The 23,383-nt window shown below is 42.4% G+C and overlaps 1 protein-coding gene and 1 long non-coding RNA gene across 4 annotated transcripts; one reads left to right on the top strand and one right to left on the bottom strand.

Moving 5' to 3' along the window:
* The first annotated feature begins 4,785 nt into the window (after positions 1-4,785).
* Positions 4,786-9,173, top strand: TMEM177 (transmembrane protein 177). Of its 3 annotated transcripts, none has more exons than XM_075757004.1 (3): positions 4,872-4,916; positions 6,782-7,144; positions 8,056-9,173. In XM_075757004.1, the coding sequence occupies exon 3, from the start codon at positions 8,070-8,072 to the stop codon at positions 9,003-9,005; it is 936 nt and encodes a 311-aa protein (XP_075613119.1). In that variant the 5' UTR covers positions 4,872-4,916; positions 6,782-7,144; positions 8,056-8,069; the 3' UTR covers positions 9,006-9,173. The 3 variants fall into 3 exon arrangements, with proteins under 3 accessions (XP_075613118.1, XP_075613119.1, XP_075613120.1); XM_075757005.1 differs by having other exon boundaries at positions 4,880-4,916; positions 7,034-7,144; XM_075757003.1 differs by lacking the exon at positions 6,782-7,144 and having other exon boundaries at positions 4,786-4,916.
* A 6,890-nt stretch (positions 9,174-16,063) lies between these two features.
* Positions 16,064-21,687, bottom strand: LOC142602273 (uncharacterized). Its single transcript, XR_012835937.1, has 3 exons — positions 21,561-21,687; positions 17,262-18,284; positions 16,064-17,139 (listed from the first exon to the last, which is right to left on the bottom strand). It is a non-coding gene; the product is annotated as an uncharacterized LOC142602273 (long non-coding RNA).
* Positions 21,688-23,383: the final 1,696 nt, after the last annotated feature.

Here is a 23,383-nt window from a genome sequence, read left to right on the forward strand (position 1 = left end):
TAAACTTATGTTTGTGACTTTTGTTCTGATTTCACCAATTGGCATCACAATGATGTCTCTAGTACATCTAGACACTAATACAATTTAGAATGCAATATGGTATAGGGTCTATCTGCACAATGTGGATAGGCTCAAAGCAGTTTTAAATAGCAGTAGACTACTTGCAGAACCACAGAATTCAGCATTAATTGGTTTGCCCAGAATCTGTAAGTGGCTTTCCTTCTTAGCTCTTTGCTGCCAGTACCCAGATTTTCAACCAGTATCCACGTTAACCTGGATACGTGTCTGTTAGCCTCAGCACAGATTGCAAAGTACATTCAGATCAAGGAATTTTTTGATGATTATAGTTAAAGAGTTCTGTTTCAGAGAAGGATTTTCTCTTTTACTGCACAGGATGCTCACTCTTTATCACTAACTTCTGGTACATCCAGCTACAGCTGACGGAGCTTGTACAATCGGTCCCAGGATCTGAAAATGCAGCAGCAAAGGGATAAAAACATGTTCACCTGCATGTTTTCCCTTTCCCATATCTGCCACCACAAAGAGCCTGCCTGAGTTCTAGGCAGATCTGGACCAGGAGAGGAATAATTACAAATGTAATACCAAGGGTGTTTGAGTGGAAACAGGAGTCAGTCCCACAAAGTCATGTAGCCAGCCAAACGCCTCGCAGCCTCTGCTGCCTTCTAAAGTACTAGCTTCTGATCCCTGACCAACTCTGAGCTGTGGTACATTGGGAAGAAAATATCTTCCCAGCTCCTCTAAAGACTCTTTGTTATACTTTGAATACTCTGTTCTATACACCTCATCCCAAAGACACAATTGGCCATCTTTTACTCCTTGAATACTAGGGTTTGAAGGCTTGATTTGAGATCAGAAACAGAATTCCCTGTCTATTCCCACAGCTGTGCTTCTGAATGTTCATAATAATACTTGTTTATATGTTACCCCTCTTGAGAGGGGAACACAAGGTATGTATTTGTCTTTAAGAACACATGTATGCCCCAGGAATAAGATAAATAGTTGGGAATAGATCATCTTTTTCTACAGAAAAGGGTTAACAAAGAGACAGGAAACTTTTTTTATCCTGCTATTTTTTACATATGGCTTTGATTATCAGCATAAGACTGGCAGAACTTTGGCATTCCAGCCAAACATTAATGCAAGGGAAAATGTGCATTCAAACCTGTGCTATCTGAGCCCATAGCAAAATCCTAAAGTACAGGCAAAAACTGCAGTTGTATTCCACATCAGCTGGATTATGTGAATGTTCCATCTGGGACAGAACTATAAGAGAAGCAGTGGGAATGAGACATGCAAGGAAATATTATCAATATTGGCCAGTATCTTCCGTTTTCAGCACCTGAAATTGCTGAGATCTCAACAGCTGCACCTTTGTGCTTTTGCTCAACACTGTGTACACTTCAATCTCACTGTCACTTTCCTATTAACTGCAATATGAGGATGTGCAACTTGCTGAGAGTGACAGGCTGGAAAGCCATTTTGCCACAAGCTTTTCTTCCCTTTCAATGCAGTAAGATGACAACTTAAGTATGAATAAGATTGACCTTTTGACACCTGCCAAGAACCTTAACGGTTGCTTAATGCATGAGTTTTCAGTGCGTTGTCTGCCATCTTCTTGAGTTGGACGTGCTTCAGCACAGGTCATTGTAAATCACCTTAATGCAGGTATTTTCTAGGTATGTTTTGCTTAAGTGCCTTGCACTACTCCTTCCCGCACTTGCCACTCATTACTGAAGCATTACACCCAGCAACATTGAAAAGCGGTCCAGGTAGCTGCCCAAAAATCAGGCTGGCATGTCACACCCTTCACAACAAGATCTTCCCCAGATCTGCCAACACATCTCACTTCAGGATCTTTTTGTGTTCTAGCATTTCCTCTGTTTTTCATCAGACTTCTCTGTCCTCGTGTTTTTAATTTGACAAATGCTCTTATAGAAACCCCTAATGTCTATGCTATCCAGTCCCTTGTTTTTCATGATTGCTTCCGTAGATAATTAGCAGATGATCCTTGTCCTGCAGACTTCATAATTTCTCTCTTCCTGCTATCAATGTTACTCTATGGTCATAGACTCTCACAGTACTTTTCCCTAGTCCCAGAATCCTGCAGTGTCTCTTCATCTGACACCTGCAAGAACTGAGCTATGTGAAGAAGTGTTTGGGATACCCAACATTGCAATTCCGGCCCAAGTTTATGCAAGGTTCTTCATGCTACCCTCCGTTAAAGCTTATGCCTGGAGGCTGGATTACCCCAAAACTTGCATAAAAGGGTAGATAAATGGACTCCATAGAGGAAGGAAGAAGTTAGGGGAAGAAATGTATATATCTCAGACTGACCACACTTACTTTGGAGATCACATAAGAAAAATAGACTGTGAGAGCACAAAAATCATTGAAAGAAGTCAATGACTTTCAGTTCTGTACTTAATAATCAACCTTTTTACTAATGTAGCAACAAGACATACATAAAAATTGTGAGTTAAGCAGGTGATGGTAGGCATCTGTATGTCTTCTAGTAAGACATGAGGACTGTAGTATACTTTTGAATGAGTAACTTAGAGCATGTCCTATAGCACCACCTAGCAGGCTAATTTAAAAGTGGTCTATATCCCTTGATCTCTGACTATAAAGTTGTGCTTATGCAACAGAGACAGGGTGCACTTCAGTCGTCTTTCACCTTCCTTGAGGTAACAGCTGCTTCTTGAAACCAGAATCATGTCAACATAGTGATTAGTAAAGATGGGGTCTCTACTCTTCACAATCATATTTATTATAAAGCTCTTAAGAGAAATCATAGTGCAAATACAATGCTGTGCCAGCATTGAGTTTTTGTGTAAGAAACCGTTGGTTTCTAGATATCTTCAGCTGGTACAGAACGCAGAAGCACCTTTCAGAAAGTCAGGCTGTACAAACCCATCCAACCCTCCCTCTGTAATCACCAGCAGGATAAGTAGGTCTCAGTGGCTCTCAGGCTTTCAAAAATCCATTATCACACTGTGTGTTTGGTTAGTGAGGAGTCTGGTCTCCAGTTGTCCATCACCTGCATACACTTTTTCTTTGTACACCTGCATGAAGTATGAATACCAATGCCAACTTACAAATTATAAGTTTTGGCAGATGATGAAGCAGACCCATGGCTGTAACAACTCTCTGCTGATATAAAGGGAGAGGTGAAGCTCTCCTCTCTTTTTTTTTTTTTTTTTTGGCTGCCTCCCACCTTGTTACAGCTCTGGCACTCTTTGGACTTTTCAATGATCCAATTCAGCTTGCTAACCTGGTAGAAAATGATCCCTTTTTTCTTTTTTTTTCTGTTACTATGTTTTCTGCTGATAGTGGGTTAAAAGGAGAGCACAAGATGGTCTGATGGATACCAGATCTGGCAAAAAGTAAATGGTTCAGAGGGAGACAGAGGTGGAGAAGGTGAGATCTTTCCTCTGACTTCTCCCTTTGGGCGGCAGGAAACGATTCATCTGCCTTCCCATATTGCATAAAACCATAAACTAAGGGTAGAACCATGCCCTCTCATGAAGGAGTGTGTTTTCTTAGCAATTACCAAATTGTTTATTGGAAGTTAAAACCAAGGCTGTTGTTAACTGCCTCTGTTCACAACAGGGAGTGATGCTGGCTATACCTACCCAGGCCTGTTTAGCACTAGCATTTCTAAAATGCAGATCATCTAGTAGGAAAAAGATAGGACAAATATCTTCCATTAGCATACTTTCACGTAAGTCCCAGACGAAGACCTGAATTTGAATGAAAACTACTAAGTATTTGGTTTACCGTCTTAATCCTTTTATGTGAAAGCAAATCTCAGGCCAAAAGGCCTAGGAACTGAACCTTTACTGGCAAGAGGTTCCTCAATTAAGGGCTGCTACAAGAATCTGTCAAAACTAATCTAAGTAGATAATAACCATGGCTTCCTTTTATTTCTAGTCTTCTGTCTCTCAACCCACTGTCAAACATTATTTCTGTTTGGATTGTGAAAGATGGTTACTTCATGACTGCCTGGTATGAAGGGACAATTTGAAACAACCATTGAGCACCAATGCATACCTTTCCTATATAGATGGGGCAAAGCTAATCTTCCCCTATCCACTACCCAAATAAAACCCTAAGCTGGCCAACAGCCATTCTCTGTCCTTGTTTTGCAAGGACTGTACAACCCAGGGGTAAGGCTGGACTTAATGGAGGCCAGCACTTACCAAAGGGTACTGCTCCATCACCCACTGCCATCTCTGCTCCAGCAAAGCAGTGCCACCAAGAGAAGGGCAGACCTTTCTCAGAACAAACCCATGTAGGATTATTGAGAAACTACCCTGGCTGTCTTCTGATTGTAACTTTAAAGCACATAAAAATCCCTGCATGTGTTATTTTCCTATCAGGGATGAGAGAGAAAACAAATCCTATGTGACAGATGCTAGTTATGCCACTTATTGCCTTCCCAGTAAGTGTTCCTGAGCTGCAGTGGGAGGGCTGTATTAATAATACATATGTAAGGGATTTTGCAGGAAAAACACAAGGTGTTACAGCATGGCACATAAGGCCACAGAATGAATTTATATTCCGGGACAGCCCGTCCCTTGCCCGGGCCGCAGCTGCCGCCCGGGGCAGCTCTCGGTGAGCGATGGCCGTGCTCTTCGCCTCCAGGCTGCGCGCAGGGCAGCGCAGCGGGTCGGACGTCCCCACTGGACGGGGCTGCCGCCCGTTTACGCGCGGCCACGGTTCACTCGCGGGGCTCCAACCTCTAAGACAGCCACAACCCCCCACGCCCCGCTCAGGGGAACCTCCCCTACCCGCCATGGTGCCGCCGCCCGCCCCTTCCCCTGCCCCTTCCGCCCGCCGTACGGCAGCGGGGAGGCGGCCGGAGCCCCGCCTCGGCCGCGGCGTGGGGAGCTCCGGTAGGTGCGGGCGCGAGCCGGGGTAGGAGAGGCCGGCCTGAGGCGGGAGGCTGCCGGAACCGGCCCTGGCCCTCAGCGCCCCCGGCATGGCGGGCGGGGAGGGAGCGGGAGGGATGGGGCGCGCTGCCACCGCGGCCTGGGCCTGGTCGGGGCCTCGCCCGCCCTTCGCGTAAAGCCGATTGTAGCCGCCCCGCCTTTTCTGTTTTTATTTTTCGACAAGCGAGCCCTGAAATCCTGAGCCTTGGAGGCGGGTCCAGCCCTTGCCCCCTTTCCTGATCTATACTCTTTCAAGTTGGGCTTTTCCCTCGGCTACATGTCATTAGAAAAAAATAAATTTATTCAAGCATTAGGACAAAGCCTGCCTAGATATCCCTGTTTTGAACTTTAGCTATTAAAATTCTCAGACTCAAGTGAGAATGAGTGCCCCTAACCCCACAGAGATAAACAGTATTTCAGCATTTGGGGGAGACTACCTTATAAACGTTGTTGTGGCTTTCTGGGAACTCACTACTGCAGGATATGCTCTGTATAAACTGCCTCGTAGTTTCCAGTTGTGTTCCTTAAACGTAAATCGCACAAAGTTTATGAATAAACATAAAGATGCCATATGCAGTTAGGGCTGCAGTGGGATTTTCTGCGGGAGCTGAGAGTCTGCATTGACCCTCAGGGAAGACTTGAAAGCATGAATGCTAAAAGGTATCAAGGGCAATGTTCCTTTTATTTTTGTGAGTATTGACTATCATGAGAAAATGAATATTCTGTAGCATTGCCTGCTTATTCTAATGTTGGGTGTGTGGCACGTAATCCAGTCAAGAACATAGCCTGGGCTCTGAAGGGTCTGTCCACAAAGGTTCGAAACCGTGCCTGCACAAAGGATAATTTAATAACAAAAATGAAAAAAAAATGCCTAGCATATTACAATTTTTATGACTGAGGCAGGAAAAAAGTTAGTGTTAATGCACTGAGGTGTATCCTGCCATTATGGCTGCTAAGGAGAAGTGTGGAGATAAGCACAGTGCTTCCTGCCCCACTTTCCTGCGGTTCACCTGTGGGCTGCCAGCTGCCCGGGTGGGCTTCTCGGCATCCCGAGTTGCTGACCCAGAGGAGCATTCAGCTTGGCAAGCACCAGTCGGTCACACAAGAAAGGAGAGTAGGCTGGTTTTGAGCATGGTCCGGCCTTACCCATGCTGGTGTGGACAGAAGCTGAGGGGGGGAATTTCCTCCTTGCAGTGTTCCTAATCTTAAAAAGATCTGTTAGCCAGCCCAAACGAGAGCCTTGGCTCAGCTTCACATGTGGATCAAGTGATAGTCTTCATATAATCATCCTCTTTGAAGTGCTGCCCCCCCCCCGTAGATGGCATGACCTTTTCAATCAGATCTAGGCTACCAGATTTGCCAAGAGGTTGTTAACTCCAAAGAGGTTATTCGGGTTTAGTATTACTATTTTCTAGTTTTTAGCTCTATTATCAAGGAGGTTTTCTCCCACAATTGGGTTTCATCCAAGCTCTTGGATCTTTAGCGTGTTTTTCTTAAATAATTTTGTCAAACAAATCACCACCTCCGGTCTTCAGCAGAATGTAAGAATAGCACCGCATATTACACTAAGAAATACGTATTAAATTATTGTATACTTACATGCATCGTTGTTTTTATTAAGCACTCAGTATGTGTTCAGTGCAGTATAAACATTAAACAAGATTATTCTTCCCCTGGTGAATTTACAGTCTGAGCAAGCTTCATAGGAAGGAGCAGTAATAGCATATCATTAAAACACTGCCTTTAATTTAATCCCTTTTTGTTTCCCTGTGGTTAATAATCATTTGCTGTTGATCATGACTGGTGTATCCTGGCATGTCATCATGCAGCGCTGGTTTATGATGTTACAGCCCCCAGTTGTCCCCTCTACCCCTCTGTGGAAGGTTCTTGCTCAGTGTGAGTGGAAGAAGAGAGCAAATGTCTGTGTTTCAGCTGCTGCCATACAAAGCTCAGCAGCATAGCTGAAACCCACCTTTGATGGTACTCTACACTAAGACCTTGGTTGTTGTCTCAAAGCATGGTTTCCTTCTGCCACCTCGGCTTCCTGTAAGGACAGCTGGAAATGCTAATGTCTTCAACAGCTGCAGAAAGATTCTCTGAGGCTTGTGTGTTAAAGCCCTGAGAGAAGAGACACTGCAAGATGCAAATGGAAACAAGGGCATCTGATTTGCACTGATGTCTGTTGGATTTAGGCACCTAATTCACTTTTATGTCTTTATAGTAGCATCATTTTAGGGGAGAATTCTACAGCCAATGGGATTTTTTTAAGATATTGGAGCTTCCCTGGGCACATCATATGGCTTGGACCATAAAAGGAACTGATACTCCTCAAGGGAAGCAGGGCTCTTGAACTGAAGGAGTTGGCAGGTTTGAAAGTTTTTTAAGTTTATCTGCTTATTTAAAGAGTCATAACAGAGTTCTGCCCTGAAGCAATTTCTGTTCCAGTTTCCACTCTGGATTGTGTGTATTATTTGTCATAGAAATTATTTCAGAGACAAATTTTTAAAAGTAGCCACTGAAAGCATGCTGCTTTCTGAAAGTAGCTTTTTGCTGAGTAAGCTATAACCACTGCCTAGAAGTTGAAATCTAAAAAAAACCACACCCCTAGAAAAAACACATACTGTTCTTTTTTGTCCCCTTCTTTTTTTAATAGTGAGGTTGACTATCCATTAGACCAAACTCTAAAGGAAAATTCTATCTCCTGAAATTTTCAAACCAAAATGTAATCCTATTTTGGAAGTTATAGTCAAGCTCAAGTTACTGAATTTAGTGTTGAGGTTACTGATTAAAATTTTTGGAGCTGTACTGTAGAGGAGGTTAGTGTAGATTAATCTGCTGGCTTTATTGTCTTTATTGCAGTAAATTGATTTATTGGAGGAGAGGGAGAAGTTAATTCTCCGTATCAATTGTCCTATGTTCTCAGGCCCAAAAATTAATGAGTATCACCTTCTTTATGAAGGTGTTTTGTTAATGTAAAAGAGAGAATGTTTCTTTGGTTACTGTGCTCTGCTGCTTCTCATGTTTTGTGCTTTGTTTTTTAAAATGCTACAGAGATGAGACCCATTTATGCATACTTTAATTCCTGATTTTGTGTTATAAACAGGTTAGGATTTGACTATGGCAGTGCAGTTCCTGCGGAAGGCATCTGTGTGGTTAAAGAAGCGCAAGATCACTTTGTTGGCCGTTTCTTGCGTGGGACTGTTTGGCGCTAACCTTTCCTATCATGTGTTTCCTGAGCAGACGTTCAAGCTGTTGCACGAGTGCTGGTCAGAGGGGCAGCCGGCTGAGCTTTCACAGAGGCTCTGTGGTGTCTTTCAGGATGTCCTTCAAGATACTGATGTGAAGTCCACTGACTCCTATCGAGCTTTTGCAGCTTCTGGCTTCCACCCTGTGAGTGCTGGAATCCCCTGGCTGCCTGCAGGCTCTTTGGTGGGCATCCCACCTAACTTTGATAGCACGGCTGAGGATAAAAAAGGAATAGTCAACCATGTTGTTGTGATCAATGGCAAGGAAGTAGACTGGGAGAGCAGTGAAGGTGTTGCTTTGAAGGAAGCTCTGACGTTTTCGCTTAATGCTCAGAAGTTTGCCATTGCCAGAGAAGTTGTGTATTTGCAGAATGGCAGCCCCTTAGCAAGTGCGGTTGTGGCTCCAACTTGCTTAGCTGGCACATTTCTCTGCGGGAGAGGTATAAAGCTACTTCTGGGTTTATCTCCTGGCCCCTTGATACTTCGCAGCATCTGTAACCTCATAACTGCAGCTGGTGGATTAATGTGCTATTACGTTTCTTATGACGCTATGACTTATCACCTAGACTGCAAGGCTGACAGAAAGGCAGCTACTGTTTCCAAAGACTATGCTAGAGGTGGGGTTGAATTCTATGATAAAATCTTATCCCGCAACAGGATTCTTCGTGGTCTGATGGGCAAACAAGGGATGAAAATGTATGCCCCAAGCGGTAACCTTTTCCCAAGACACTGGTTCAGAATAAAGTATACCCCGTACACTTACCGAAGAGATTTGATTGTTAATATTTTAAGAGAGCTCCATGCATAGGAAGGGAGTGCTTGAATTTTAAACTTGTGAATTATGTATCCTCTTGGAACACTGCTGTGCTGCTTTTTTTTTTTTTCTGTATCTTCATTAGAATTTCAGGGTTTATTTTTGCATATAGTTTGGAAGGAGTTATTGCACATTCTGTGAATAAAGAATTCTCTCTTAAAATATTAAAGACTCGCTTCAAAAGTGCTCTGTTCTGTGTGCATCTCAAATCACAAGACTGCTGAGGAGGGGAACTTCTCAGATGCTGATCTGGAAGTTCTGCTGCTCTGCTCTGCTTTCCAGCCTGGAAATGGAAAGGGTCAAGTCCAACAGAGAGTTTTGGGAGTATTATCGTTTAAACTGGTGTGTTTGTATGTATGTTTGTTGTTCCTCCTATGGAACAACCGAAAGATGTTTTAAAAAAACTGGGCACTCTGTATCGTGCTGTTACATAAAAACCAAGACACAGAGTTTCTGTTCTGTGTAAGTTCTTGCACCATGTAAATTCTTACGCTGCAGTCACTGTTCTTCAGTAGGGCATGCTAGTTATGCTGCAGTTCATACTAACACAGCTAGATTATTAACAGCACCTGCATCATTGTGCTCAAATCTAGTTCCGCTCACTACATGACATGGGGACTGTGGTGTGTGTATCTCAAATATTTCCCATTCAGTGGGAATGTACAAGGCAGTACGTAACATGACTGTCATGGGTTGGTTGTTTTCTCGCAAGTGGGATAAGCATGTTCAGGAGAGGGTTTTCTGTTTGCTTTTGTACAGTTTTTGTTTAATGTAAAAATACATGTAGATGTATGTCACTGTTATGTCAAAGAAGGCAAGGTGTAAGAAATAAGTCTGGCATTTGGCACAGAAACTGCTGAGGTCTGTGACCAAGGGTTGCCAAAGGAAATCTCTTATTTCAGCCTGCACTCCATCATCCTCCCTGGGCTACAGGGGGACAGCCTGCCTTATCATGGCCTTCTCCACGGGCTGCAGGGGAATCTGTGCTCTGGTACCTGGAGTACCTCTGGCCCTTCCTTCTTCACTGACTTCAGTGTCTGCAGGGTTGTTTCTCTCACATCTTCTCCCTCCTCTCTCTGGCTTCAGTTGCTCTTGGCAGTTTGTGGGGTTTTTTTTCCCCTTTCTTAACTATATTACCCCAGAGGCATTACCACCATTGCTGATGGGTTGGCCTTGGCCAGCAGTGGGTCCATCTTGGAGCTGGCTGGCATTGGCTATAGGGGAAGCTTCTAGCAGCTTCTCACAGAAGCCACCCCTGTAGTGCCCCCGCTACCAAAACCTTGCCATGCAAACCCAATACAGTGATGTGATGGCTCAAGACTGGAATATAACTCCTGTTTTGTATAGCCTGTGAGTTCATTCATCCTCATTACTTCTTCAGGCAAGTCTAAACTCCATGAAATGTTCTCAGAGAGAACTTGGCCCACTTTGATGTGGTTTAAGGAGCTGCTACTACATAAAGAGTGCAGAGAGGAAACAGAGGCCTTCTTTGAGATTTACAACAAGTAGCAGTTTAAACAAAATTAAAGAAATCTGCTTGCCTTTTACCACTCCTTACTGCTGCTTTCCATCGAGGTGCCTGCAGCTAGTGCTGTTGTTTAACATTCTTAGGTTGTAAAGCCCCAGTGATGCTAATAGCTTTTGCAGTTGTGCACTTTGCTTTACTCTTACAGATGGATTCTCCAGGAAGCTCCATGGATTTGTAAATGCTGTGTCTGATTTACACTTCTTTGAACTTGCTGTGGCATATTGGTGTCAGTAAAGGAGGGCTGGCTAGTATTAAGACATGTGCCTTTGCCTTCCATAGAGATGTTCTTGCCAAGCGCTTACACACCCCCATCTCTGTACTGTCAAGCTCTTATTCTGTTGCCATCTGTATGATCTGGAAGCATAGTACTGTCAATATAGGGGAAATGGGAGTCAAAATCATAACTGCTAATTAAGATTTCCTTGAACTTTGGGAATGTGTGGGTTTTCCTGGAAAAGGTTTGTATTGTGTGTGTTGCCAGGTAATTGTTGCTTGCAAGATCACCCATGCTATTTGGCAAGTAAGATTAGCACAACTCAAATATACGGCCATGAAAATACTCATGCAAAGTCTTATGTTATTGCAAATGTTTTTCTGCAGGTGGAACTTCTGATGAAATCAAATAGGAGTCCCACATACTGGTGATAGAAATGGTCTAGTTTAGAGAGGACAATAGAATCAAGCACCCCAGCATTAAAAGTGAAAACGTTGATTGATTGTGCTCTTACATGCTAAGAATAGTCTCATGTGGAGGAGCAAGTTCATTCGGTGGCCCAGAAGAGCCCAAGTGAGTAAGTTTGTAAACAGCATCAGTGAACAGCCTTACAGTCTCTCCCAGCTCTGAAGCTGAAACTCTGAAGAGTTCAGAAAACTTGTTTTAGTAGTAACTGGTTTCTCTTGCGCTGCTCAGATGAGGCAGACTTCATACAATTTCTTGTGTGGAAAAGCAACAGAAAATGTTAAGCAAAGGGAATTGCTAGGAGATGTGGATATAAGAAATCTAAGCCAAGAAACTGTAAAAGTGAAGGTGTGAATGAAATAATGAACCCTTATAAAAAGGGATAGGGATATTGTCTACAAAAATGAAGCTCTCTTTCTGTCTGGTAAAGTGGATTGAAGGATGAAGTTTGAGTAGCAAATGACCAAAATGAGTTGCTAGCTTAAAGTTATACATAATGTAGTTGAAAGAGAGATTTCCTTGGCTGGTTTATTTAGGTTATCCTGAATTTTCTAGATAACTGGAAAGAAAAAGATTGTTGTAACTTAATTTTTATATAAATGTAATGCTTGCTGCTACATAAACCTTTAGTGGATAATGCTGCAGGAGATGAGAGCCACCTAGGTGCTTTGCTTAGAATTCCCACTGGTGTACAAGAAATGCAGGGTCTGGCTGACATGTTTCTTTCGCTATCCTAAAAAATTGTGGTTTCTTGTCTTGTTTAATGGTCAAGACCATAAAACTATCAGAAATAGAGCAAGACTGAGAGCTAGGCAGTTTTTTTGAAGACAAACAAACTGTAGAAATCATGTGATTTAAAGTCATTTCTGAATCAGCTGCTATGGGTATCTGGCTCGTCTTGCAGTTTACAGAAGGAGCTTCAGAGGTGGCTTCCACGAGAGAAATCTCCACCCAAGGGTGGCGTATGAGCAAAGAATGTCCCCCATGATATTGCCACAGGGGCTTCAGTGTAAGTGTAGCAGTCCTTTAGAAAACAGCACTTTTTATTACAGTAAAGCACTGTTATCACCCCTTTTCACATTGAAGTGTTTTCCAGAATCTGACAGATAAGATGGTGAGAGAGCTGACCACAAAGCTGCGAAGCCTGTTGCCTTACAGGGTAAGCTGGTGGTGTTGGGAGAGGTGATGCTGGAAACCTAGCCTACTGCTGTCATTTTGCCCTCGGCCATAGCAGTTGTGAAACAACCGCTGTGACAAAGTGTGGCTTGGGTGGGAGTGAATTAAAATGTATGAATCGAATCATCGTGAGTGACTCACAGGCAGCTTTCGTTAAAGGAACAAATGCAGAGAATCCATCCCAGAGTGAGGACTGCTATATGTGGCCGTGGTGGGCATCATTAGAACAACTGCAGGCATCTCCACTATGTGGAAATTCAATTCCTAGCGAGCTGCAGACACGGAGACAAGTATGTGGGCCATATCCTGCAACTGTTATGCGCTTGTGTTCATTAAAAGCTTCATGTAGCAGGTGTGATTACATTAATATAAAAATGATTAAGTTGCAGACAACCTGCCATCCATTCATGCACCAGTTCCTCCTTGATTTCATTCATCTCAGCTGGAAGTGTATATAACCAAAAGGCAGAACGCACTGGTAAGCAGAGGAATGCTGATGTAGGAAGACATAATTAAGATCTCGGAATAAGGAGAACGCTGTCAGGAAGACAGAGAAGCTGAATTTGGTTGTTATCAAAACTAGACTTAAGAACAGAAAAACAATGTAATTATTCTCTAGGAATTGGTATGTTAGACAAATTAAATCTGAAGCAGCTGAAAAATGGCTTATGGATGTTTTACCGGGCTTCTTTTTCACTGAGAATATATGAGTTTGTTTAGCTGAAGTGAGTATAGTCAAGCTGCTCAAACTGCCAAATCTGTAAAGTGGAGAAAATTGCTAAAATTTGGCTAGAAATCAGTCTGTCTTTCCCATCTGGAAAAAAGGGATTTTTTGGACAAGCTAAACTCTTAAGCTTCATAGCCAGAAATGAAATTTCTCTGCAGTTGGGAGCTCTCACTCTCCTCAGACCAAGTTTGCCATGATGTGTCCTGGTCTCCAATTGTGAGAGAGAGTGCTCTTAAAAACTCAGTTTGTGTCCAAAAATGCTCTTTAGAGAATGCAGCCAGCCCAGGTGTATGTTTGTTTCCCTTCACTTTAGTCTTTCTGTACTCCTTACTGCAGGAACCATTTGTGGTGCTATGTGCTTGTGCAGCACTTCATATAATGTCACCTCTGCCTAACGGTGTAACAACAAACTTCCTACATATGGCAGTAATCAAGCATATTTGGCCTAAGTTTTGAAAAAAAGAATTGTCCCCCAAATCATGTTTCTGACAGAACTGTTTTTTTTTTTTCATGGCTGACCTTTCATTGTCTGGAAGTTGGGCCCTTTTCCCATCCCGATCTGGTTACTCAGGGTCACTAGCTACTTTGGTCTGCAGGAGCATTACTGTGTTAATGTAGTCAAGGTGTTAACGGCTTCTTTCAATCTAAATGAGTAACGGGTGAAGCTATGTCCTCCTCCATGTGTCACCAAGCTACTTCTGCTGTAGATGTCTTGCAAAACATCAGCTCTCGTTAGGATGACTAATTGTATTTAGAAAACATAAGACACTGTGAGCCCAATCCCAGGTTCACAGTTCCAGCAGTTCTTGCAGAGGGAACATTAGGAAAGGGTATGCAGTATCCTAACAACTTTTCTCTAGTACCTGGTTTAGTGCAGACCTGCTGACCTCTGGTAGCTTTGTTTCTATCGTTTGCTGAAATAATTTTCTAGTGGGAATGTTGTGGTTTCTTCATTCTCTGTTCCTTTTCATTTTGCCTTGCTCTGCTACTCTAATTGCCGCTGCTGCCTGCTGACTCATCTTGCAAGCTGCTTCAGCTCACTCAAACAAGATTTGTGAACTTTTTAAGCTCTCGCTGCTTGTACTTTCATTTGGACTACCTACTTGCTCCTACGGTACCTACTAGCCAAAGACCACAACAGCTTGAACTTCTGTTTTAATAGGCTTAGTCTACATGATTTGCAATGAAAAATACCATTGACTAAATGAAAAATAGGTATTGTGGTTAAAAACCTTCTTGTTTTGCCACAAAAAAAGAATTTAATACTGCTTTTGAATTTTCCATTTGTCATTACTTTTTGAAAGATGTATTTCTTACTCCCCATCTATGGCACCCAGTTCACTTTGGATCTTAATTTGCCTCGGTCAATTTGAAGAGGCTGCTATTCCCTTTGAGCCCTTAGAAATTTTGTCGCCTGTTCCTGAAAATTGCAGGGAATTTCATGTGCTTCTATAGCTACGTGACGTATTGTGACTTGAGAAATAACAACTACTGTACTGTTAGCTGCCTGCACCAATGTTGACCTAGCTCAGGCACGTCTGTGTTACACTTGAGTGCTGCCATGTAGGGATGCTGCATGCTGGCTTTGAGAACTGTGCCTTCTCAAGATGCTCATATTGCCAGTTCCACTGAGGAGTTTTAAGATGTGTTTTAATCACCTGCCACTGAGCAGAAGCAGAGAGGTCTATTGGGTTTTGTCTGATGAAAAGGAATACTTACTTTTGACCAAAAAAATAACTTTGAATGACTCTTGCAAGGCTGAGCGGTTTGGAATGCAGGAGAAAACCCAGAAGAAAAGCCTAGGCAAAAACCAAGCAAAATAATCCCACGTTCCTTAAATTTTCTAAGTCTTGATGTTGTTACAAAGCTGTATACAGCACAAGAATTGCAATAGACTTCTATAACCAACTGCATCTGACTTACAGGTTATCCCTTTGCCAGGGCTGAGCTTTGCAGTCCTGACAGTATGCACAGATACCTAGCTGCTCTTGAGTAGCGTTTTTGTAACTGTGTCAACTACAGTAAAACTCCACCTGCTCAGTACCTCCTCAAGTAGTCACCTTTTCTGTCACTTCCCGGTTCCTTGCGTGCAGCCATGTTCTGGGTACTCCAGGTAACACACACACCCCCCAGACAAAAGCTTCTGCTTCAGTTCCCTTACCCACACCAATTCCTCTTCTGTGCTCCCTTGGACTGGAGGCAGTTACTGCACAGCCCCCCCTGATTTCAAGGAGTTGAGAACTGAAAGTGGTGGTTCCCTCTCCAACTTCTACAAAGCGACATGTGACAGTTCAATACCGTGCTGGCTCTACCAGCTATGCTGGTCCACAAAGCCTATGCTAATACTTATTTCCAGCCAGAGAAAATGAAATTTTGTGGAGTTCTGTTACCGCAAATATAACTGTCAATATCAACATGAGACTGAAGCCATAATTTGCAATATAAAAACTAGAAGTGGAATTTCCAGAAGTGAAAACTAGTAAATTATTCCACTGTAACTATAGAAAGATTTAACAAATGTGGAAGTAAAGTTAAAACTATATTCTGCTTTACAATTGTAAAGCTATATTTATTCTTAAACAACAAATGGAATTACTATACAATGAACCACTGGATCTGTTTCTCAGGGGAGATTGAAAATTAAGATCAAGCCACGTTATAAATAATGATGCTGGTTTTGAAAAAAAACTTTTTTCTTTTTTTTTTTCTTCTGTTTTTTTCCCTTCATTTCCTGACTAGACTGGAGGCATCTATAAATATTTCAGAAAACAGAGCAGGGGAAGAATTACTCTGTAGAAAGTTTTCCCTGTAAGATCTTTTCTCATATGGGATGAGTTCCACTGCCTCAGTGACTGTTATAAAAGCGTGTTATATAATTCTCTGTAGATACCAATAGACGGATGTATTTATGGTTTTTGGAAACTTCATGTAATTTAGGCATAAAACTTGAAGTGTGTTTTATAGTTCCTCATTAATAATGGTTGAGAATTATGCTCATCTAAGGCAGCACGCATAAATTCTTAATGTTCAGAAATTCATTATATGCCTGCGATAGTTAGAAGTTGCCATAGGAAAATAAAAGCCAGTGATCCCAAAGGTTATTTTTTTATATATTCTTTTAAGCAATTTGGAAAATTGTGTTCATCCCCTAACGCTTCTTTCCCTTCTGCTTCCACATTCTTTCACTTAATCTAAAGATATAATAGTGAATATTGAAAAAGTTAAATCAGGAACTTTTTATTGATGAAGTTTTCATTAAGGATGGCAGCACCTTATAAAAGGAAATGCTGAATCCATCATTTCATGGAGGTTATAAACCCAGGTGGTTTTTTGCAATCACAGTTTACAGATCTTAATAGTGTCCACTTGTATCATATGAGAAGATGGCTGTGGCATAGTTGCAGGTGGCTAGATGAAAGCTTAATATATGTACCTTGGCTTTACACCTATGAAGCAGATGAAAAGGCAAAAGTTTTTTCTTACTTTCTGGCCTAGAACGTCATTTGTGTGGCAAATTAAAGTCATGTTTTAGCAGTTGCAAATTGAACTGTAAAAACATTTCTTTCAAACATTTGTCCCGCTCTCCAGCAGCTGAACTGGATATGTAGAGCCATGAAAATGCAAAAGTTTCAGTCTAAGAATGAGAGTAATTGGGATTGTCTACATATTGGAGATTTCTTTCAGTGAGCATTAAAGAAAACATCTGGGCTGAAGCCTCACAGTAGCCGGATGAAAAAAGGTACATTTTCTTCTAGAGTCATGTGGTGACCAAATCTTCTGCTTATGCAGTGAACAGAAAAAAAACCCAAACCAAATGTGTTGCCATGTTCAGAACAAGCAGTTCGGAAACTTACTGTTTCCATGATCTAGATACAAAATTGCTTGCACTGGAGAAGTGTTATGTGGAGATCCCAGGGGTAAGTTTTCCTGAAGCATGAACTTCCCAAATTACACCATGGCTGTCTCTGAAGGTTCTTGTACTCTGAGACTGGAAACAGATTCGACGCAGGTCTGAACCCTGCAAAATACCGTGTGTCCATGTTGTGGGATCAGATGTGTCAAAGTTCCTCCCCCTTTCCCTGAACATTTTTATCTTGGACTTTCAAAACTGATGTCTGGTATGAAAGAATTGTTCCTTACCTGGTATTTTATGGGCATCAGATGCATATTGGCTTCAGCTGAAACTGTGGATATGAAAGCCTCTGGAAAAAACCTAGACCTACAGCCCTCTGGTTCTGTTTCACGGTGTTGCTCTGGTTTTAATCTCACAGAGTTTCTACTGGGTTTTGCCCTCAGTGGTGTAAATAGTCAGTATTGCTGGCCAAATCCAATAGAGGTGCTTGCCTCAAACCAGCAGAAGGCACGACTGATGTAGTGATACAAATTTCTGATTGCAAAACATGCATCGCCCGAGCACCTCTGGTTACTTGGCAGGCAGAATTCAGCAAGGGTCCGGAAGCGACCCAGTCGCACTGCTCAGTGCCACCAGTGATGAACCCTGCTCAGCCACGCGTTTGCCGCTGCGGGATCTGCAGAAGGGATCAGTCTGTTCGTGTTCTCTGAGCTGCCCGAAGCTACGCTGCTAGGATCAAACCCATTGCAAAGCGCAGCTGGGATGTCCTTTTAACACATGGCTGGAGGAGGTGACGTTGTGCTCGCTGTGTTGTGTAACGTGCTAGCGTGCGTGTTGAGAAAGTAGACCTGTGCTAAATTGCCTTCTTAGGCTTACGATTTGTAGGTTTAAACCATAATCTCCTGGAGATTATTTGAAGGAGGGTGTTGCAGGCAAGGATGGATGAGAGGGATCCCTGCGCTTGTTAAACTGTGCCACGGTCCAGGAGGAAATGTGGGAATCGTGGGTCTGGAAAGGGAAGAGGCAAAAGGAGTATTCTGGTAGGTTAAACAGGAGGGAGCCTGGGCTGCTTGTGTCGTGCAATCCAAGGAACATTTACATCATATACTCGTTACAGCTAATGTGGAAAGTGTTTAACTCCTTGGGAAGCAAGAGGCTGAAACCAAGTAATCCCCCAAGGTGGATGACCTAACCACAGCGCACTAATCGGGCTCTCCTTGTCAGATTATTTTCAGCAGTGTGGAACACTGTTCCCTCTGCCTACTTCTCAAGTCTTATTTTGCCTTTGGTATTCTTTTGATGCTGGCTTCCTAAGAAGGAAAAGAAAAAAAACCAACAAAGCAATTTTATTGCTATTAAAATAGGTTAAGGAGAGCAAAAAGACTGCTAAATTTTTTTCATTATGATCCAAAAAAACTTTTTCCATAGACTGTAGCACAGAAGTGTTATCACCTCATGTGTCTTTTACAATTTTCCATCTTTACAATGGTATTTGTTAGCACTTTGTAACTTCCTTTAAGTTAGTGTCTATCCAGGCTATCCAAGAGCATGCAGTATAAATTTCCTATTGCACAAATAGGTTCCCTGAAAAGCAATGTGTAAAATGCAGCTCATGTTGTAGCTGTTTTATTTGCCATCATTTAACGTGTGCATCCATCATGCCATCATAAACTCATCAAGTGTTTTGTAACTCAGCTATTAAAAGTTCTTCCACCCTGCAGTTGGTGGATGGGTTCACAGGCTGTCAGCTATGAAACAGTGGTTCCCTAGTTTAAAAACTCGTCTGCTCTGTTCAATGTCCCTGCAAGTAATTTAGGGAAAATCACAAATTCAGAGGTTTTTCCCTGCCCCTTTTTTGATGATAATAAATAACGTTGTGGGCCAAAGAGCAGTGGTCTGTCATGCAGAGAACATCCTAGGTAAGCTTCTGCGTGTCAGATGTGAACTTTGTGTACCTCTTGGCAGGCAGTCACTCATTCACACGAGCACTGGCAGCGAGTCAGTGAGCATATGTGCTTGAGTAACTCCTGCCCAGTGGGGAGAGCGCTTGACATTCTCTCTGAAAGGGAACTTTTTTTCAGGAATTCAGAAAAGTACATAGACTTTGAGGACATGACTGCTTTTCCTGGAATTAACAGGCTGTGTTGCCGGCTGAAATTCTTTGGTTCAGCTAACATTACAGCTGCCCTTCATAAAGCTTACTGGATTTTTAAGTGCCAAGGCCATACTGGTAGGAAAACTTGCAACTAGCTGGAGGGCTTGATTAATGGGAGTCTAACCAAGGGGAAGGGAGATTGGCCCACGATTGCTGTCATCTATTAATAAGACCAGAATAGAGCCTCCACACTGAGGCAACTATGAATTATTTAGTTACCACAGATGGACAGCATGCCATTTGAGTCAATGGGATTTGGCCAGAGCCTCCCATCAGAGATCTGGCTTTGCTTAAAGCCCGGTCTAAGGCATATGCAGCAGGTGTCTCACCAACTGAGACATTTTCTTTTGCCCAGTGAGCTTTGGCCCTTTAGCAGCATGCTAGAAGCATGTTTTATATTTGTGCCAAGTTTGCCACTCATGGAAATAGTGGCAGACAGCTGACTGTAGATCCAAGGTTTATCCCGTGTCCTGTACCTGGCTGAGGGGAAAAGCCCCTGAAAAGTGCTCTTAATCTGTGCCAAGTGTCATCCATTCCTAGAGAATCATTCTTGAGTTTCTCCTTCACAGCATCCCCTCCATCCTCCTACACAGCTCAAGCCAGGAACTAAGGGAGACCTGTGGATAAGGACCCAGCTATGACAGCTCTACAACATTGGAGGAATAGCACTGGGATTCTTCTGGTGTAGCAGGAGGACCGTATAGTGGGTAGGCTGGGATGAAAAATGTGGTTCAAACCAAGACTAAAATTTGAATTTGATCAATAAGGAAAAAAACTGGTCTTCCTAGCATTGCTGTTGCTCTGTGGTACCTGTTAGCCAAGCAATGGTACTGTAGGCTTGATGAGTATATTCTTTTCAGGCAGCTCTCAGTTTGTGCTTACTCTGCATCACTTTGGAAAAAATATTATTTTAATCACTTCTTATCAGGATGACCTTCATGTAACACAGGAGATCTCATTTTTTTGTGGTTTTGGTGAGAATGACATAAGGAAGAGGAGAGAACGTTTGAGCAACCTGACATCTTGGCCAATATGGTCATTCTTAGGTTGACCCAATACCTTCATCCAGACTGTGGGTGGATGCATCTGCAACCTCTGGAGAGCGGAGCCTGCTGGCTTCCCCAGAGCAGGGCCTGGCTGAGCTTTGTGTGCACTGGCAGAAAACTCCCAACCCTGCGCTGAAGAAGGGCAGAGGCAGAAGATGTGCAAAAGGTAGGACCAGAGGAGAATATGCACCTGCAAGATGGGAGTTTGAAAATGAGCCTGAAAGTTCTCGTGTAAAGCCACTGTCTTGACTTTTTTGGCCTCAGTTAAAAATCACTAGATTTTGAACTTTGAAACCTCTGCTGCTTTGGTTGTGCAGTTGTTTGGTTTGGGTTTTTGGTGGGGTTCAGAAGAATGCAATGATCCCATTTGCAATGATCATCTACAACAGCCAGTTGAGGATTATTGTCATCAACATTATGGCACTCCTGGACCAGCAAGATCCAATCCCTAAGTCAAATAATTATACAATATAAAATTCAATCCCTCTGGCTAAAGAATCTCCTTCACCTCAAGTAGTAATTATTGCTCTTCAACCCTCTAGGTATAGGGACAGAAGAAATGTCATGATTATGACTTCCATGGATGCAGCCCAGGGGATCTGGAGGGCACAGCATGCCTCACAGTTTTCAGTGTTTAATGAGAGCTGCATGCTAGCTTTTTCCATTCCTGTTGAACACGTGTGGAGGTGCCAGGAAGAGACTTAAACCATTACGGAAAAAAAAATAGGGCATAATCTGAAAAGTTTGAAAATTGCCATTGAAAGAGATATCATTGCTGAAGGTATTTTCTGCAGAAGTCAAGGGTGTTTGTAGTTTCTCTGCCCTTTCAGCATCATTCTTCTATTTTTAGTCTAAATAGACATAGTCTCTTCTGATATTCTGAGCTGGAGGTGTTACTTGTCTTCGTGGGCTCAAATGTTGTGGAACGGCCCTTAAGAATTGCCTGGTGTTTCCCTAGAGGTGTCTATGTTTTTATGAGAGCAAAGTGATTTCTGTCCTTTACAGGGTGTAGGTCCCTGCCATTGTCACTGATAGAATAATAGGGGGTTGTCAAATGGTGGGGGCCAGGCTGCCTGGTTTTGTCAGGTGTAATTTTCACTGAAGTTACACAAGAGATGCTGTAGATTTTGCCAGAACTACTTTTGAACCAGGTTTAGTGGAGGCCTTTTACCAGAGGATCCTCATGAATATATTTAGAATGAAATTTGTTTCCACCTGCACTGTCCTTCTTGGATATTTTCTTCCTCAGCCCATTCTAAAATTCAGATGCTGATGTTTTAATTTTGTTTGTATTTATTGACCTAAAGTTTTGTAACATTTCATTTTCTTTCTGCTTTTGGATGGAGGTGAGATGGGAAAGGAGACACATTGATGAGGGTAGTTACCTGACAGCTGCCTGTGTATTTTGGGGGTTGTCCATCAACAGAGATTATCTGTTGTGGGATCTCTCAGTCCAAAAAGGATGATGAGAAACAGGAAGAGTCCAGCAGGAGCTACCAAGGTTATCACAGTCATAGAGCACAAGACCTACAAGGAGAGGTAGAGGGAGCTGGGGTTATGCAGTCAGGAGAAGAAAAGGCTTAGGGGTTAGGTCTGACTGGGGGCCACACGAAAACTGCAGGAGCTGAGTTTGGATCCCCCTTAGGACAGGTACGTCAGGCTAAGACTAATTGCCATGCAATACTGCTAATATGTTTGTAACAAAAATTGGATCACATAAAAGCAATCCTGTAAGATTTTGTAAAGCTATGTTGTGGATGATGAGTACCTCCTTTCAGTTCTGCAGTGTATTTTCATATACTTCTTTATGGTGATTTTCATCAGCAGACCCACTCTCTAGTTTTGTCAAACTCTATTGAGGTTTTTTCCTTGGGTCCACTGACTATTCCCGCCTACAAAATGCTGGCTTTCACTACTCTCTCATTACTCATTCATTAATAAATTTAGCAATCAGATTGATTTTATTATGGTACATAGGAGTATTTTGCAATCACCCGTGTGTGATGTAGAAAAATTACCAAATATTTCTATTCTTTGTTTTCTGTCTCTGAGCTAGTTTCTCATTGATTGATATCCCCTGACCACTTACTCTTCAAAAGCAGCTTTATGCCAGGAGTATATAAATTTCCATTAAAATGATGATATTCATTCTCTGATCACTGTTTTGTTTACTGACTCAAGGAATCCCAGGAGAGTAGAAAAACATCACTTTCTGTAGAAAAGCCTTGTGGTGTACCCCTAGCCATGAGCTCTGTCTTTTTCAGATCTTTAGGTGATGAAAACCAGCATAATTGCTTTATATGTGGTGGGATAATGCTGACTTGCGTTCAGTGAGAATCTGAATTTTTATTGGCAATGGCCACAAATGGGTAGAAGTTATCTAAGAGGTGAGACAGGGGCATCAGAAAGGACCAGTGGGTCTGGTGCATAATAAGAAAGGATATATGCAATTTTTTCCTGAAAGTTTTCTTGTATGGAAATAGATTTAACATGTTCTGTTTCTTATTGATGCTCTGAGAACAGCATCTTTGCATTGGGAAAATAAAATTTTCTGCTCACAGCTTCCCACAACGAATTAATTATTCAGCATGTGAGAACTCTGTATTTGAGATTTCCTAAGAAAAAGTGATAGGGTAGGAGTGAAGAGAAGTCACAACACGTGATGCCAAACTCAGGCACGAAAAGAATGATTTATTTACAAAGAATGCAATATCCATCCTTTTATTTGTATTTTTCACATTTACTGTGGGTCTATAGGACATAAATCACCTGTCAGATTTATTTGTCATTAAAATACAGAAATTACAATGTTTCTACTTGTGAGAGTGTATGTTAAAAGCAAGTCACACATGTTAATGGTGGGCTAGAAAGTCAGTTGATACACATTCCGACAGCTCCTCTGAAATCAGCAGTTACATGAATTTACCCTGCCACAAGTTGTGGACCGGTACATTTTAAATAGATCCCAAAGCGGTAGCCAGTTCGACTGTCCTGAAAGCTAAGCTAATCTAACCAGAAAGGTCTGCTAGCTGACAAGGAACAAATAATATTTTATACGTCTCTTCTTGTTTCTTGAATTTGGTCTACTCGTCACTACCCACGGTGAGCGGGAGGTTTATGCTCCACACAGCAAGACACCCAGTAGATGTCCTTTGTTCTTTCCAAAGCAGCAGAGCGGTGGCTGTCACACGAGCACAGCGGGGGAGCA

The sequence above is a fragment of the Balearica regulorum genome, chromosome 6, assembly GCF_011004875.1.
Source record: "Balearica regulorum gibbericeps isolate bBalReg1 chromosome 6, bBalReg1.pri, whole genome shotgun sequence".
NCBI lineage: Eukaryota > Metazoa > Chordata > Aves > Gruiformes > Gruidae > Balearica > Balearica regulorum.

Bases quoted from the DNA above. Each gene is read 5' to 3' on its own strand.
- TMEM177 (XM_075757003.1), top strand. From the start codon at position 8,070: ATGGCAGTGCAGTTCCTGCGGAAGGCATCTGTGTGGTTAAAGAAGCGC.